At 48.5% G+C, this 14,233-nt stretch overlaps 1 protein-coding gene and 1 long non-coding RNA gene across 2 annotated transcripts; both read left to right on the top strand.

The window, feature by feature from the left end:
* Nucleotides 1-3,688: 3,688 nt before the first annotated feature.
* LOC311326375 lies at nucleotides 3,689-6,146 on the top strand. Its single transcript, XR_014631050.1, has 6 exons — nucleotides 3,689-4,058; nucleotides 4,733-4,851; nucleotides 4,948-5,029; nucleotides 5,276-5,347; nucleotides 5,773-5,955; nucleotides 6,045-6,146. It is a non-coding gene; the product is annotated as an uncharacterized lncRNA (long non-coding RNA).
* Nucleotides 6,147-6,317: 171 nt separating this feature from the next.
* On the top strand, nucleotides 6,318-7,862 carry LOC311326372 (uncharacterized protein). Its single transcript, XM_084459262.1, has 6 exons — nucleotides 6,318-6,367; nucleotides 6,477-6,548; nucleotides 6,662-6,876; nucleotides 6,969-7,128; nucleotides 7,217-7,311; nucleotides 7,414-7,862. The coding sequence occupies exons 1-6, from the start codon at nucleotides 6,340-6,342 to the stop codon at nucleotides 7,537-7,539; spliced, it is 696 nt and encodes a 231-aa protein (XP_084315388.1). The 5' UTR covers nucleotides 6,318-6,339; the 3' UTR covers nucleotides 7,540-7,862.
* The last annotated feature ends 6,371 nt before the right edge of the window (nucleotides 7,863-14,233 follow it).

Genomic DNA, 14,233 nt, shown 5'->3' with positions numbered 1-14,233 from the left:
CTGCAGCTGACTGGCGTTGCTCTGGGGTGCTGGTTGCAGCTGACCGGCGTTGCTCTGGGGGGCTGACTGCAGCTGACCGGCGTTGCTCTGGGGTTATGATTGAAGTCACCTGATTGAAGTCATATTAGTCATAGTTTCTTATCAGTCGGCAGAAGACCTCCTTGGATAAGACCACGCTGTGGTCATTGCCCAGCCGCTTCTGCTCGAAGTAGGAGAGTCGCACCTGTTCAGTCACCAGCAGCCATACAGACGTGTGTGTGCATTGGTATGTGTGAGCGTGCGTGCGTGCGTGCGTGCGTGCGTGCGTGCGTGTGCACCAACCGTCCTGTAGTAAAACTTTTATTTGGTTATTGTGATTTCAGTGTGATTTCATGAGTTCTCCATCTATGATGTCATACGTTATGTGAGTAATTTGATGGGACTTTTTCTGATAGCTTTTTGGTTTTTATGGCAGTATACATTATTTCCAGAGATTGTTTTTAGGACTTTACTGCTTGGTTCTGTACTGTTGTTGTCACTGTAAATTGTATCTTGGGAAGATCTATGTTGTGACATGACTGTAATATTGTGACAATTGAGTGAGTTCACCATTGTTGATTTTTTTCCTGTTTGATTCCCAAAGTAATTTATTTTACTTATTTTGTCACTATTTATTTTACTTTTAAACTGTGGAAAATAATTGTACACTGCAAAGTTTAGCCCCCCTTTGGCTCTAGCAATGGGTTCAATGAAGTCTTGTTGACATAAAAATGTATTTGAATGGGTTAAGCTTCAAGAATGAAGGACTCACATTTTTTATGAATAAAAAGATGAACAAACTTTGGTTGATTTTATTTTATTTGACTATTTCATCAGCTGCTAGCAAGCCAAACGGCACATATAAAGCAAAAAAGCCATGGCAATTGGGAGGGCTGGAGTAAGGGGGAATATAGGTCAAGGGTGAGTTGGGGGCAAAGACTGACACGCCTGAAGGGTGCTTTTTTCTAGTTGATTCTTAAATTGAGAATTTGTGCAAGTGGTCATAATCTTAAAATAAGGAAAAACTATCTTCTTCCTCTTCTGGGATATTATGCAAGTCATTGTAGTTACTTGTTACTGGTTAAATCTAGCCCAATATTAGAATATCTTGTTAAGAAAAACCTTGTTAAGAAAAGATGATATTTTCTTGAAATACGATTATTTTTCTAACCCAAAACATGCTTGACAAGATTATTTTTCTTTTTAGACGAAAAATAAGACAAATTTCCCAGAAACAAGGCTTTTTTTACTTTCTTGAAAACCATTTTTTGCAGTGCAGAGAGAGCCAGGTCACTAATAGAGGAGACAGTGATAGTCAGGCCCTTAGTAATCACTAGATCAATAGATAAATTGTTTGTGATCATTATTTCTCTAAAACTATCGGATACTGCGGAGGTAAGATAACGTTTCTTGATAAAGCGCTAGTACTACTTTTGACTTTAGGAACCAATGCAGTGAAGAAGATACAGAAATGGTCAGAGAGAGCGAGGTCACTAATAGAGGAGACAGTGATAGTCAGGCCCTTAGTAATCACTAGATCAAGGGTGTCATAATTTGTATGGATGATGGACTGTTAAGGCTAGTTAGCTACGGAGCTCAAGTGCACGACACAGGAGGCAGGAAGCTCTTTGCCCAGCAGGGCGTTTATTGCTGGAGCTGGGAGGGAAGGTAGTGCCCGGATGGCTCAGGTTGGGAGCCTGGCAGGCTGGAGGTTGAGGCCGGTTGGAGCAGCTGCAGTGGGTGGCGGGCAGAGTGATGGGCAGGCAAGCCGGATCACAACACACCTGGTCGTTCTGTAGGGAACACGGAGAGACGAGTAAGCCTTGAGGTGCGGTGGTCCAGAGAGCACACAAACACACATATATATAAGCAGAAATACTTTGTTTAACAACTACGATACTTGCCAGGCGTTTCTTAGGGAAGATCTGGCGATGAATGGCTGGAGAAACCGGCTTATTGTAGGTAGAGGGGGTTCATGAGAAGGTGGCAGCAGGTGTGCAGTGATCCGGCCATAAGCTCATTCGCCCATCAGCTCAACTCATTTCAGCTGTCGTTGGAGCGCCCTAAGTGCCCGTGCCGAGCTGCAGGGGGCGTGTGAGGTAGGCACAGAGGTGGAGGGTTGTGGAGAGGCGGAGGAGGGGGGCGTGTGTGGAGGTGAAACCGTAACAATGGACAGGAGTTCTGAAAATTCGGTAGAGAAGGCAGGGCATTGTTTAGGAGGCCTATACACTGTTACTGCCAGAACTGGGGGCTGGCATTTTAAGAACATAGCGTGGTATTCAAAAGAGGTAAAATCATCAAAGGAGATGATCCTGCAGCTGAGGGCATCTGTATATAACATAGGTATTTTAGGAGCACTGTACTGTATCGTATTGATAGCAGTAGCCAGTGCACTGTGGCATCTTGTAAAACTGAAGTTACTATGTGTAGGAGTACTGTACATGATAGCAGTAGCCAGTGCACTGTGACATATTGTAGCCTACCTTTTAGCCATATTATCATCATATTGCTCAAATGTAACATGCTTCATCAAGTTAATAGCCAAGTTGAAATGAAATAAGACCTATTAGGGGACTGAGGGTATGCAGTGTATGCTGCCCGTGACAGAAATCATCAGCATTAGCCTAATATGTTCCCTGTACGCTCCAGATAGCCCACTTCACCATCTATGTTCAAGGGAGCCAAAGCGTAAAACTACGCTCTCTACTGGTTGGGTTCACACAACCGCCCCATCTTTTGCATAGGGAGAAAAACTTGAAATAATTATAAATCGATATCAATGGATTGACAAAGCCATAAACTAGGCTAGGCTACTAACGATATCAAATTCCGCCGCAATAATGTGCGTTTTCTCAAAGGTACTTTTTATTTCTTTAATTTAGGTCTACGTTGTAGTTATTTTACAGAGAGAACTACAAAGATTCCTCTATTGTATTTTAGATTGCTATTCTTGCACTTTGCCTTCAGCACTAGATTATGCTCTTAGTCACTTGTTTCAGAAAGGAGATGCACTTGTGAGTTCCGGCAATTAGCCTAGTAGGCTAGTAGCCTACATTGGCTTTTCCTACGTTAAATGCAATTATTGTTAGTTGCTTTGGATAAACGCGTCTGCTAAATTAATGTAACACAATGAGATCTAGGCTACGGATCCGGGCACCTGTCGCGTTTTGAGAACTTCACTGGAGAGTGCAGCTGATCAGAGCACTATGTTGGTGTGCTTCGTAAACATGAGTCAATTGCTCTTGAATTATCTGTATACCGAGATGAATCCAGTGATGTCCACCTCTTGAAATTGGTCGAATTTACTGACCGCTAGATCAGTGAAACCCGGGGCTGCCAAGTCTCAGACACGCATCCCTACTAACACAGTACGTAAAACTGACGGGACACATTGGTGTAATTGTGGTAACTTTGCGACGTCACCAGCAGCGGACCTAGCTGACACCTAGCTGACACTTGCCTTTTCAGTCGCAAAATAACCAAAATAGCCGTCCTCAAGTACACTGTAAGGGAACGTAGCCGCCACTGCTGCTTAAATCCGTAACTACGATGTAATTAAATAACGTGACAATGTGGTTAGATCACAGTCCCAATCTGACTTTATTGGAAATGTGTCACAGTGGGTCAGAACATTTGTAAATTACTTAGGTTTTAAAATAAATTTTGAAGTCATACAGTTACAGAATTGTAATAATGAGGAGAAATCCTGCATGTCTGTTTTGTGTGTAATTTCTCATTTACAGTTAATATTAACACTAAAGATTTGCAGTCTAGGCCTAATAAAAATAATGATAAAAAATATGCCTATAAATAAAGTCCTAATTTTGCAACCTAAATGTGAGCAATGAACGCTGAGCAGTGAACGTAGAATGCAAGGCATTGGGCTACTTTGTTAGGTGAAGTTACACACTCTGTGCCAGTAGGTGGCTGTATGCACATCCGCCACTAAACCCAGCGAAGGAGAAGAAGAACGAGAACGGGTTCCGTTCTGAACAGAAGCGATTGAGAAAGACCAACACGCCCGCGACAACACAGATCTTGTAAGTATCTCAATTTCAATGTATACATTAGTATGTATACATACTATGTATTTTGGTATCGTCCCAGATAAAACACCAACGTTATGTGCAAGCTACCCTATTGTAATGATTATCTATATGCAGATGCTTTCCAATGTTAGCTAACTAGCTAGCCAGCTAACGTGATTAGCCTTTTTCTGTACATGGCTAGCTAAGTAGCCTACGTAAAATTACTCTCGCAATTATTGTTAAAACGTTCGCTTTTGTGTAATTGTAGCTTAAATTATAATGTTGGCTTGGCAACGTGAGAATATTTCAGTTGTGTACACTATAACTTTTATGAAGTGTTGTTGTGGGCCATTGTTTCCTAATTACAGGCTCGCGCGAGCTCCTGCACGTTCGTACTGTTTCATCGCTTGGAATAAAATGTGATAATTAGCTTACTCATTAATTTCGCATTAACCCACGACACCGTTAGTATGTGTTTGTTTTTAGGCATTCATTTTTCCGATTTTAACGTTAACAGAATACAAGAAGCCCCAACAACGGAGCTAGGCTAGCTAGCAGGATTGTTATAGCAGCCATCTTGGCTTTTGGCACGTGGTCCTGTGGAGTGTGCATGTCAGCCAACGAGAGGGTCACCCACCCACTTTCTCTCTCTCTCTCCCTCCCTCTCTCCCCTCCCATGCTCTCAGTTGCCAACCTCCCAGTTCTTGTTTGAACTGAGCAAGAAGCAGGTGAGCGGGGCAGGAAGAGGCGCTAAGACGGGGCCAGGCGTGGCCAGGGGCAGTCCTGGGACAGCACCACAGGCTCTGTGAGTCTTGTTCAGTTGAATGCCCTCATGAGTATTAACAGAAGAGCACCATATCCATATGCACACATACACTCTAACATGTCGCTCTCTCCTCAGCTCAGCCCAATGGTCTCTGATGGTTCTGTCTGGCCAGCCCTGAGGTGGAGAAACACCTGATCATCAATAAAGGCAGGCACACGTAAGTACAAATGCACATACGTTTCCATAGACGGGATAAACAAATGGGAATATTGATATTGAGTTAAATGTTAGCGGTAGACATGTGAGATTCATAAGACGCATCACTGACGCCAGTGACGCCACAATATCAGGGAAATTGAGCAATTGCTTCCCTGTAGTGCAAACTTGCAAGATTCGCTCAGTTATTAACCCTTCTTGCCTTTTTTGTTGTTGGTTTTCTCTCTCCTCCTTCCTCTCTGTGCAGTTCTCCTGTGTGCTGAGCCGCTATCCCATGTATTGCCACTGATGACAGGGTAGAGCTCAGCCCCATGCAGAAGTGAGTGATGAGGAGAGGGAAGATCATTTTCCCGTTTTTTTTCCCTCCAGTTTTAGGAACCGTCTCAAGAATGTGTTCCCCACTTTTATGCCTTTAAATCAGGGTTGGAGTATTCCAGGTGTTTGGCCATGGCCATGAACACCAGTAGAGGAGGGAACCAAGTGTCTCATTCTCTCTCCACAGTTGTGTGGTTGTAACCCCCCACTAGCTACATATTCATTCAATCTTTATTTAACCTCGTGAATCAATTGAGAGTAAGCTCTCATTTACAATGACGTATAATCACTCTATATTTGAACTTGTACTACAGGTGAGATAATCCTTTTTAATGGTCTCTCTCATTCGCTCTCCTAGCTGTGATGTTAGAGTTGTGCAAGACTTGGGTGTTCTCCTGCTCTGAGTGCCCATTCTCCTATACCTCCCAGATCTACCTCCACAAGCACATCAAGAGGAGCCATGACAACCTCTGTCTCTGCTGAGGAACACACAGAGCATTATGAAGTAGCCAGTGCCTTGGCGAAGGTGTTTGAGCAGCAGTCATCAATGGATTAACTCCCAAGACACAAGGGAGAGACAGCGCAACACACGCTATGACTCCAGTGACGAAGGTAATATAATAAAGTGCATTCAACAGTCCCAAAAGAGTACTACTTGAGTTGACTAATCTGAGCTAATTTACCTCTACTATATGTTCCAGTGCCCAGGCAGCCGGTCGGCAGAACTCAGACCAGACCAGCTATGCCAGGTGCCAGAGCCGGAAGGCCTGCTCTGCCAGTTTTCAATGCAGGTATCCATGCATGTTTGTGTTGGTGAAATGTCTATGCATATTTGCACACTTACAGTTAACTCAGGACTTTCGGAAGACTCATGTACTCTGTTCACTAATTCGCTCATCTCACATCTCACTACTCGGCAGTAGATGTTCATCGCCCGGGTCCTTTGAGCCAAGGCGCTGTGAGCCCAGGCCCTTCAGACGTCCAGGCACGAGCAGCATGCATCAGCGATTAGCACCCAGACCAGGTCAGGGTCTGACATGTCTCATGTCGAGTTGATTCTTCCCCTTATGCCAGAATCACTACGCCGCCAGCACCATAGTTTCCTGCTCATCCCTTTATCCTCTGGTTTTCAGGTAGTTCTCTGATGCCATCGCCTGTGAGACCAACAGCTCCAGCTGTGTTGCCATCAAGCTCTGCAGATGCTGGTATGCTGAATTTTGTGAACTACTTCATGCTGCATGTAGGGATATACTTTGAGCTGAATATCCATTATGGGACCGTACAATTACTTATAGCCACATCTGTGTTTAATATCCAGACTTCCAGAGGATGATGTGTCAGCAGTTCTCCAGCGTCATGCAGAGTCTGAGGGAGATGGCACAGACAATGATGAGGCTGGAGCAGAGACTGTCCGGCGAGTCTGCAGACAGCTATGGGGGAGCAGTACTGGATGACCTGCACCCTGCTAAAACGGAGGAGGAGCTGCTGGTCTTGGAGGAGCAGCTGAAGGACAAGGATCATCAAAGGAAGATGGTGAGTAACTTCAGGGCAGAACTTTGTTCCTTATTTTTGCAGGGAAGTGTTAAGGAAATGTAAAAGTAAATGATTGTCTTTATGTTTTGCAGACACGATATCTGAGTTCCATTGGCGGCAAAGATCTGCCAGATGTGGTCCGGCGGGTGCTGTCAGCCATTGCCATACACAGAGTGTGGTGTGTCTACAGCGTCCATGGGAAGAGGGGGAAGAAGCCTCTGAAGAATATGACCCTCTACAATGTCATATTACGTAAGGGATTGTTCATATTTTCGCAAAATAATACATTGTCTTTGCTTCATGCCATGTGCATTGAAACCATTCCCTTTTTGGTTAAAAGGTGCAGTTATGGCCTGTAAGCCAAGCACCACTGTGACGGAGGTGTCTGCCCAGCTGCAGGAGATGCTGAAACATGCCCCTGCTCGATGCAAAAAGGTATGTGATGTCAGGCAGTTAATTTTCTCGTATCCAGTGACATGGCACGCTTCCAATGAACGTATGCGACTTGCTTTTACAGCCATTTCATTATGTCCTTAGGCATCTGATCCAGCCCAGCTGACCTCCCCAGCCCAGCCCCTGACCGCAGCTCCAGCCCTGACCACAGTGGAGTATTCAGATGAGGATGACCTCTTCTGCCCAGACCCTCGATTCAGATGTGGGTGACCCCCAGCTCGTCTCCCTAAACCTGCCTTTCCAGCCTGCCAGGATGGATGCCTTTTTTGTAAATAGATTTTGTAAATTTTAACCTTTTTTTGTGGGATACAACGGTCTGTTCCCGGTCTGCCTGCCACAGAATGCGCACTGTTTCATTTTTGTTTTTAGAACTTTTGCAATTGTCAGATAATGGGTTGCTAGCCAGAGCTTGTACATGCTTTTTTTTGCTTTTCTGGCTATGCGTAATGTGACAGACCGTAAACCTCATCCTTGTAAATATGTATACTTTTAATTTGTAATGTACTTTGTGTAATAAAATGTTCTAAACTGTTAATGGTGTTCAGTCTTATATTGGTTTGTATCATAATGCTTGCTGCTATATCCCCATATAGCATTAATTCGTTTTTGAACTGGTAAATGCTAAATATAGCCAGTGGTACTGCAAATGCTAAATGTAGCCAGTGGTCAGTAAGTGACCATATTTGCACCGTGCGAAAAAGACGTGCAGACCAAGTCATATAAATACCTGTAAATCTAGTGTCAGCCAGGTGAGTTTATGACGGAGGTTCCTGCCCACGTTTTTTGCACGCGGCCGCACCGTATTTGCACCGTGCGAAAAAGACGTGCAGACCAAGTCATATAAATACCTGTAAATCTAGTGTCAGCCAGGTGAGTTTATGACGGAGGTTCCTGCCCACGTGATCACGTGCGTTCTTTGCACGCGGCCGCAACTTCGGAATGACGTGTCGTTCTTACGTAGCGTCTACGAAACGGCAGATCTCGCGTTTCCGTAAATGGCCGCGTAATTTCCGCACGCGGCGCACACGAATCGTCACCTATAGCGGCCGTATGTCGAACGTTCGCGCAACCTGCGTGTGTTAGTAGGGATTGCAGCCTATTCTCACGCTCACTCGCCACGCTTCACAATTCTCACTCGGAGAAATGACCAACCTCAAAATAGCCTACTACCAATTCAATGGCTATGGGACTCTTTTTTTTATTATTACTTGAACGAACGCTAATCTCGCCTCTCGGTCGTCCTTCGCGCTCAAAGAACGCTACCCAAATCTACCTATCGGGGAGGAGAGAGGGAGCCGTCCCGGTGGGGGGAGAGGGGGGTTGGTGCTTGTGACTACACTTAGTGAACGCTTTGCTTAGCAACCACTCGCAGCAACCTCGCCTTTTTATTAATTACACCCGTGTTTACCTAATGTAGATATCCTATTTCATAAATGCACTCATCAGTCCGACTCCAACACTTCCACACCCCTATCAAGACCACTAGAGGGCGCCTCGCCACGTTACATCTCCCATTGCTTTTATGATGTCATAGTAGACGTTGCTGACGCAGACACTTAAACAGTCAGTGATCCATTCCACCTCATCAGAGTAGCTAGTGACTTCTGGATCTGACACACTGACTTAGAGAAAACAAGTAAGTCCATAATGGGGATAAACTTTAGAGTAAGAATTTTCTACAATTATTCTGTATTCATTCTTTGACAAAAACACCCCCAATTGAAGACAGAATAGAGTACATATTGCTCTCTGAGCTTTGTTTAACCAATTTGTCATATAAATGATGTGTTGATACTGGTTGATTAGAGGACTAGCAGTGATGGCTCTGGGTAATATGAGATCCTGGGTGAACCTCCTCTTCATCAGTGATCTGGTGAATAACCAGTTGCTTTATAGGACTTCAGTCAGACTGGGGCAGATAAATATAATAATAATAATAATAATAATACTTGATTCTTTTGGTTTCTGTTTGGTAAAGTGTTATCCAGCTAGGCCTACCGTGCTGTGTTGGAAAGTCCTGTATATCTAAATATAGGCCTAATGTGCTGCTAGGTATAGGTCTATTGTGCTGTATTGTAAAGTACTTGTATACAGTAGCTATATGACTACTGTTGTATGTTGTAAAGTGCTGTACAGCTAGGTATAGACCTACTGTCCTGTGTTGTAAAGAGCTGTATAGCTACAGTATGCTCGCTGTGATATGAAGTGGTATCAATCAATCAATCAATCAATCAAAGCTGTATTTGTATAGCGCATTTCATACCCAGTGTTAGGGTTTTGATGGAGGACCCAAGAGCAGACACGATTGGGGTGAAAGCCCGTAGGCACGTTAATTGAGATCCGGGGAGAGGCAGGCAGTAACGTGGTCCGTAGACAGGCGTGGGTCAGGCGGGGACGTGGTAGTCGTACACGCGATGGTCAGGCAGGAGCGTGGTAGTCGTACAGGCGATGGTCAGGCAGGAGCGTGGTAGTCGTACAGGCGTGGGTCAGGCAGGAGCGGGGTTGTCGTACAGGCTTGGGTCAGGCAGGAGCAGGGTTGTCGTACAGGCGTGGGTCAGGCAGGAGCGGGGTAATCGTACAGGCGTGGGTCAGGCAGGAACTGGATACTGGGAAGACAGGGAGAACAGGGTAAGGCAAGGTTCAAAAACAGACGAGGCAGGGAGCTAGAGACGTGTACCCACAAGGTTGGTTGGTCAACGATCTGGCACAGAGGGCTGTGTGGACCAGCTTCTTATCCTGCTGGCGATTGGCTGATCAGGACCAGGTGCGTTGATTGGCTGATCAGGACCAGGTGCGTTGAGGTGTGGAGGAGAGGCAATCAAGGTGACGCACGGCAGGTGTGGATCGGGGGCGTGTCTGGCTTGTGACCGCAGACGTGCTCGCAGTTCCCGCTGCAGGCTCTGGGAGGTGCTGGGGGAAACGGAGTCCGGCACTGGAGAGACAGGGACAGGCTGGGGACCAGCGTCAGAACCGGGGCTCGGGCCGGGGTCAGGGGGCTGAGGAGGTGGACGAGGCTGACGCGGCGGTGCCGTGACACAGAGGCAACACAATGCGCTTTACAGAGAACAAGGGAGGTGGGGATACATCCCATCCCTACATATTCCAGAGGGAAGCAAAAAGTAAGCAAATTCTTCCCTGACCCCTCTCAACAAGGAAATCGAGCAAGCTCCTGGAGTATGTTTGTCTACCGGCTAAGAACATTTATAAAGCAATAAATTACATTAAATTACATTTTCAGAGTAAGAGAGGCTAAAAACATAATAGGAGAGACATGGCAAACACTGGTGTATGTCTGTGTGTGCGTGAATGTGCCTGGGCCCAGATAGAGGCAGGGGTTGGGGTAGAGAGGGGGTAGGAAAAGGATACGGACCCGGGTTAGGGTGAGGGGAAGGGGGACTGGGCCCAGGTCCAGGCCTAAGCCGGATGTGGACTGATGTGTGTACGTGTGTGTGTGTGTTAACTAAATACTACGACATCCACAGCTGACACGGGGGTATCTATCGGACTCAGGGTGGTGTGCGGGTGACAGTGGGGCATCCACTGGACCTGGTTAGAAGGTAGGAGGGAGAGAGAGAGGCACTAGGGGAGACAGAAAACGGTTAGTAGCATGCTGAGCCTTTGAAGCAACACAGATATCAGAACAGAACAAGCCTGTTTCAGGGCAACCAGCTTCTGTACACAACTTGATATACATAGAGTGCATAGCAGGATATACACCAATGTATACAGAGGATTCACAGGTAGGTTTGAGGCTGCCTTTCTGTGTCTCAAGGTCCTGGCTAGTGATTGTAGGTTAGGCCAAAAAGGTACGTCTTGAGATCTTGCTTGAAGACCTCCGTTGTTTCGACCCTTCTTAGGCACTCCAGCAGGGTGTTCCAGAGGTTGGGGGCATAGAAACTAAAAGCTGCCTCTCCGTCTTTCTTGGTCCTGGCTTTTGGGACAGTTACGAGTTCAGTACCTGAGGATCTGAGTGGTCTGTTGGGCATGTACCTGACAAGCATGTCTGAAATGTTTTCTGGTGCGTGACTGTGGAGAGATTTATAGACTAGTAATAGTATTTTAAAGTCTATTCTAGAGTTGACAGGTAACCAGTGTAGTGATTTTAAGGCTGGTGTGATGTGTGCCCTTCGTCTAGTCTTAGTGAGGACTCGTCCTGCAGCATTCTGTATCATTTGTAGCTTAGAGATTGCTTTCTTTGGTAGGCCTTATAGTAGAGCATTGCAGTAGTCCAGCCTGCTTGTGATGAAAGTATGCATTAGTCTTTCGGTGTCAGCCTGAGAGAGAAAGGGTTGCACCATGGCAATGTTCCTGTTAGGGCTAGCGGAGGAGGACCCAAAAGCAGACTCAAAAATGGCTTGGAGGTGAAGCCCGGAGGCGTGTTTATTTGGTATAGCCAGGCAGGATCAGGTCGGAGAGGCAAGCGGGGGTCAGGCAGGGACGTGGTAGTCAGACAGGCGTGGGTCGGGCAGGAGCGTGGTACTCAGACAGGCGTGGGTCAGGCAGGAGCGTGGTACTCAGGCAGGCGTGGGTCAGGCAGGAGCGTGGTAGTCAGACAGGTGTGGGTCAGGCAGGTTCGTGGTCCTCAGGCAGGCGTGGGTCAGGCAGGTTAACTAGGATGAATGAAAACAAAGAACGGTGAGACAGGCTCGAGTAAGGAGTAGGGATTTAGCTGGAGTCGTGTTACCCACTGGGTTGGTCAACGATCTGGCACAGAGGGCTGTGTGGACCGGCTTCTTATCCTGCTGGCGATTGGTTGATCAGGACCAGGTGCGTTGAGGTGTGGAGGAGAGGCAATCAAGGTGACGCACGGCAGGTGTGGATCGGGGGCGTGTCTGGCTTGTGACCGCAGACGTGCCCGCAGTTCCCGCTGCAGGCTCTGGGAGGTGCTGGGGGAAACGGAGTCCGGCACTGGAGAGACAGGGTCAGGCTGGGGGACAGGCTGGGGACCAGCGTCTGAACCGGGGCTCGGGCCGGGGTCAGGGGGCTGAGGAGGTGGACGAGGCTGACGCGGCGGTGCCGTGACAGGACCCCCCCCTCTACGGGCGCCACCTGGCGACCGACCGGGCTGGCCAGGATGGTCACGGTGGAAATCCCGGATAAGAGAGGGGTCCAGGATGAACCTACGGGGCACCCAGCACCGCTCCTCGGGCCCATAGCCCTCCCAGTCCACAAGGTAGTGCAACCCCCGACCCCGCCGACGGGCCCCCAGGAGCTGTCGGACAGTCCAGGCCGGCTGGTCGTCGATGATCCGGACAGGTGGCGGGGTGTCGCCTGGCGGGCACAGAGGGCTGACAGGAGCAGGCTTAACACGGGAGACATGGAATGTGGGATGTATCCTCATGGACGGGGGCAGCTGCAGTCTGACAGCAGAAGGGTTAACCACACTGTCTATCTTGTAAGGACCAATGTAGCGGGGCGTGAGCTTACGTGACGAGGCCCGCAGGGGGATGTCCTTGGAGGAGAGCCAGACCGCCTGGCCGGGCTGGTAGACAGGGGCCGGGGTCCGATGGCGGTCTGCCTGGTGCTGGCTCCGACGGGTGGAACGAACAAGCGCGGCTCGGGCATCCCTCCACACCTTGTGGCAGCGGCGGAGATGGACCTGGACTGAGGGCACGGCGAGCTCCTCCTCCTGCTCAGGGAATAGAGGTGGTAGATAACCCAGGGAGCATTCAAACGGAGACAAGCCAGTGGAAGAGCTAGGAAGGGAGTTATGGGCATACTCCACCCAGGGGAGGTATTGGCTCCAGGTAGCGGGGTTACGACCAGTGACACAGCGCAGGGCGTTCCCCAGGTATTGGTTGGCTCGCTCGGCTTGCCCATTGGTTTGGGGATGGTAACCCGAGGACAGACTCACCGAAGCCCCAATGGCCCGACAAAACTCCCTCCACACCTGGGAAGTGAACTGTGGACCTCGGTCAGAAACGATGTCCGCAGGGATGCCATGGAGCCGGACCACGTGGGTCACCAGAAGGTCAACAGTCTCAGACGCAGAGGGGAGCTTGGGCAGAGGCACAAAATGGACGGACTTGGAAAAACGGTCCACAATAGTCAGTATGGTGGTGTTACCCTGGGAAGGGGGCAGTCCAGTCACGAAGTCCAGACCTATGTGGCTCCACGGGTGACCAGGGACCGGCAGGGGGCGCAGCAGACCGGAGGCGGGTTGGTGCGAGGCCTTGCTCCGTGCACACACCGTGCAGGCCCGGACGTACTCCCTGGTGTCCTGGGCCATGGAGGGCCACCAGAACCGTCTCCTGAGAAGGGCTAGAGTGCGGCTGGACCCCGGATGGCAGGCAAACTGGGAGGCATGAACCCACTGGAGGACCTGGGGACGGACATGGTCAGGGACAAACAGGCAGTTAACAGGGCCGTTACCTGGGTCAGGCTGGGTCCTCTGGGCCTCCTTCACCAATCCTTCGATCTCCCAAGTTACAGCGGCCACCACACATGAGGGAGGAAGGATGGTGTCTGGTTCGTCAGTGTCCTGGTTGGGGGGAGCATACTGGCGAGACAGGGCGTCAGGCTTGACATTGCGGGTTCAGTCTCTTGGCATTCTCGATGTAGGTCAGATTCTTGTGGTCAGTCCACACAATGAAAGGCACCTCAGCTCCCTCCAACCAGTGCCTCCACTCCTCAAGGGCTAGCTGGACAGCAAGCAGTTCCTTATTGCCCACGTCGTAGTTACGCTCCGCGGGCTCCAGCCGGCGGGAGAAGAACGCACAGGGGTGGACTTTACCATCAGTGGGTGATCGCTGGGACAGCACTGCTCGGCTCTACTCACCGGTTTCCAATTCATCATCACCACACCTGTCCCTCGTTCTGCAATCATCTTCAACCCCTACAAGAACCTGGTCTACACTCCACTCATCGCCAGATCTTACCATAAACTCTTGTGGTAAAGTATAGC

The sequence above is a fragment of the Borostomias antarcticus genome, assembly GCF_949987555.1.
Source record: "Borostomias antarcticus genome assembly, chromosome: 27".
NCBI classification, from domain to species: domain Eukaryota; kingdom Metazoa; phylum Chordata; class Actinopteri; order Stomiiformes; family Stomiidae; genus Borostomias; species Borostomias antarcticus.
The sequence above is the reverse complement of the archived record's forward strand: the minus strand, read 5'-3'. Positions and strand labels throughout refer to the sequence as shown.

What these genes read in the sequence shown, in the direction of transcription:
- LOC311326372 (XM_084459262.1), top strand. Translation starts at nt 6,340, where the DNA reads ATGCATCAGCGATTAGCACCCAGACCAG. An exon ending in CCTCTACAATGTCATATTAC is followed by an intron (nt 7,129 to 7,216) that starts GTAAGGGATTGT and finishes TTTGGTTAAAAG; the next exon opens with GTGCAGTTATGGCCTGTAAG. An exon ending in CCCCTGCTCGATGCAAAAAG is followed by an intron (nt 7,312 to 7,413) that starts GTATGTGATGTC and finishes TTATGTCCTTAG; the next exon opens with GCATCTGATCCAGCCCAGCT.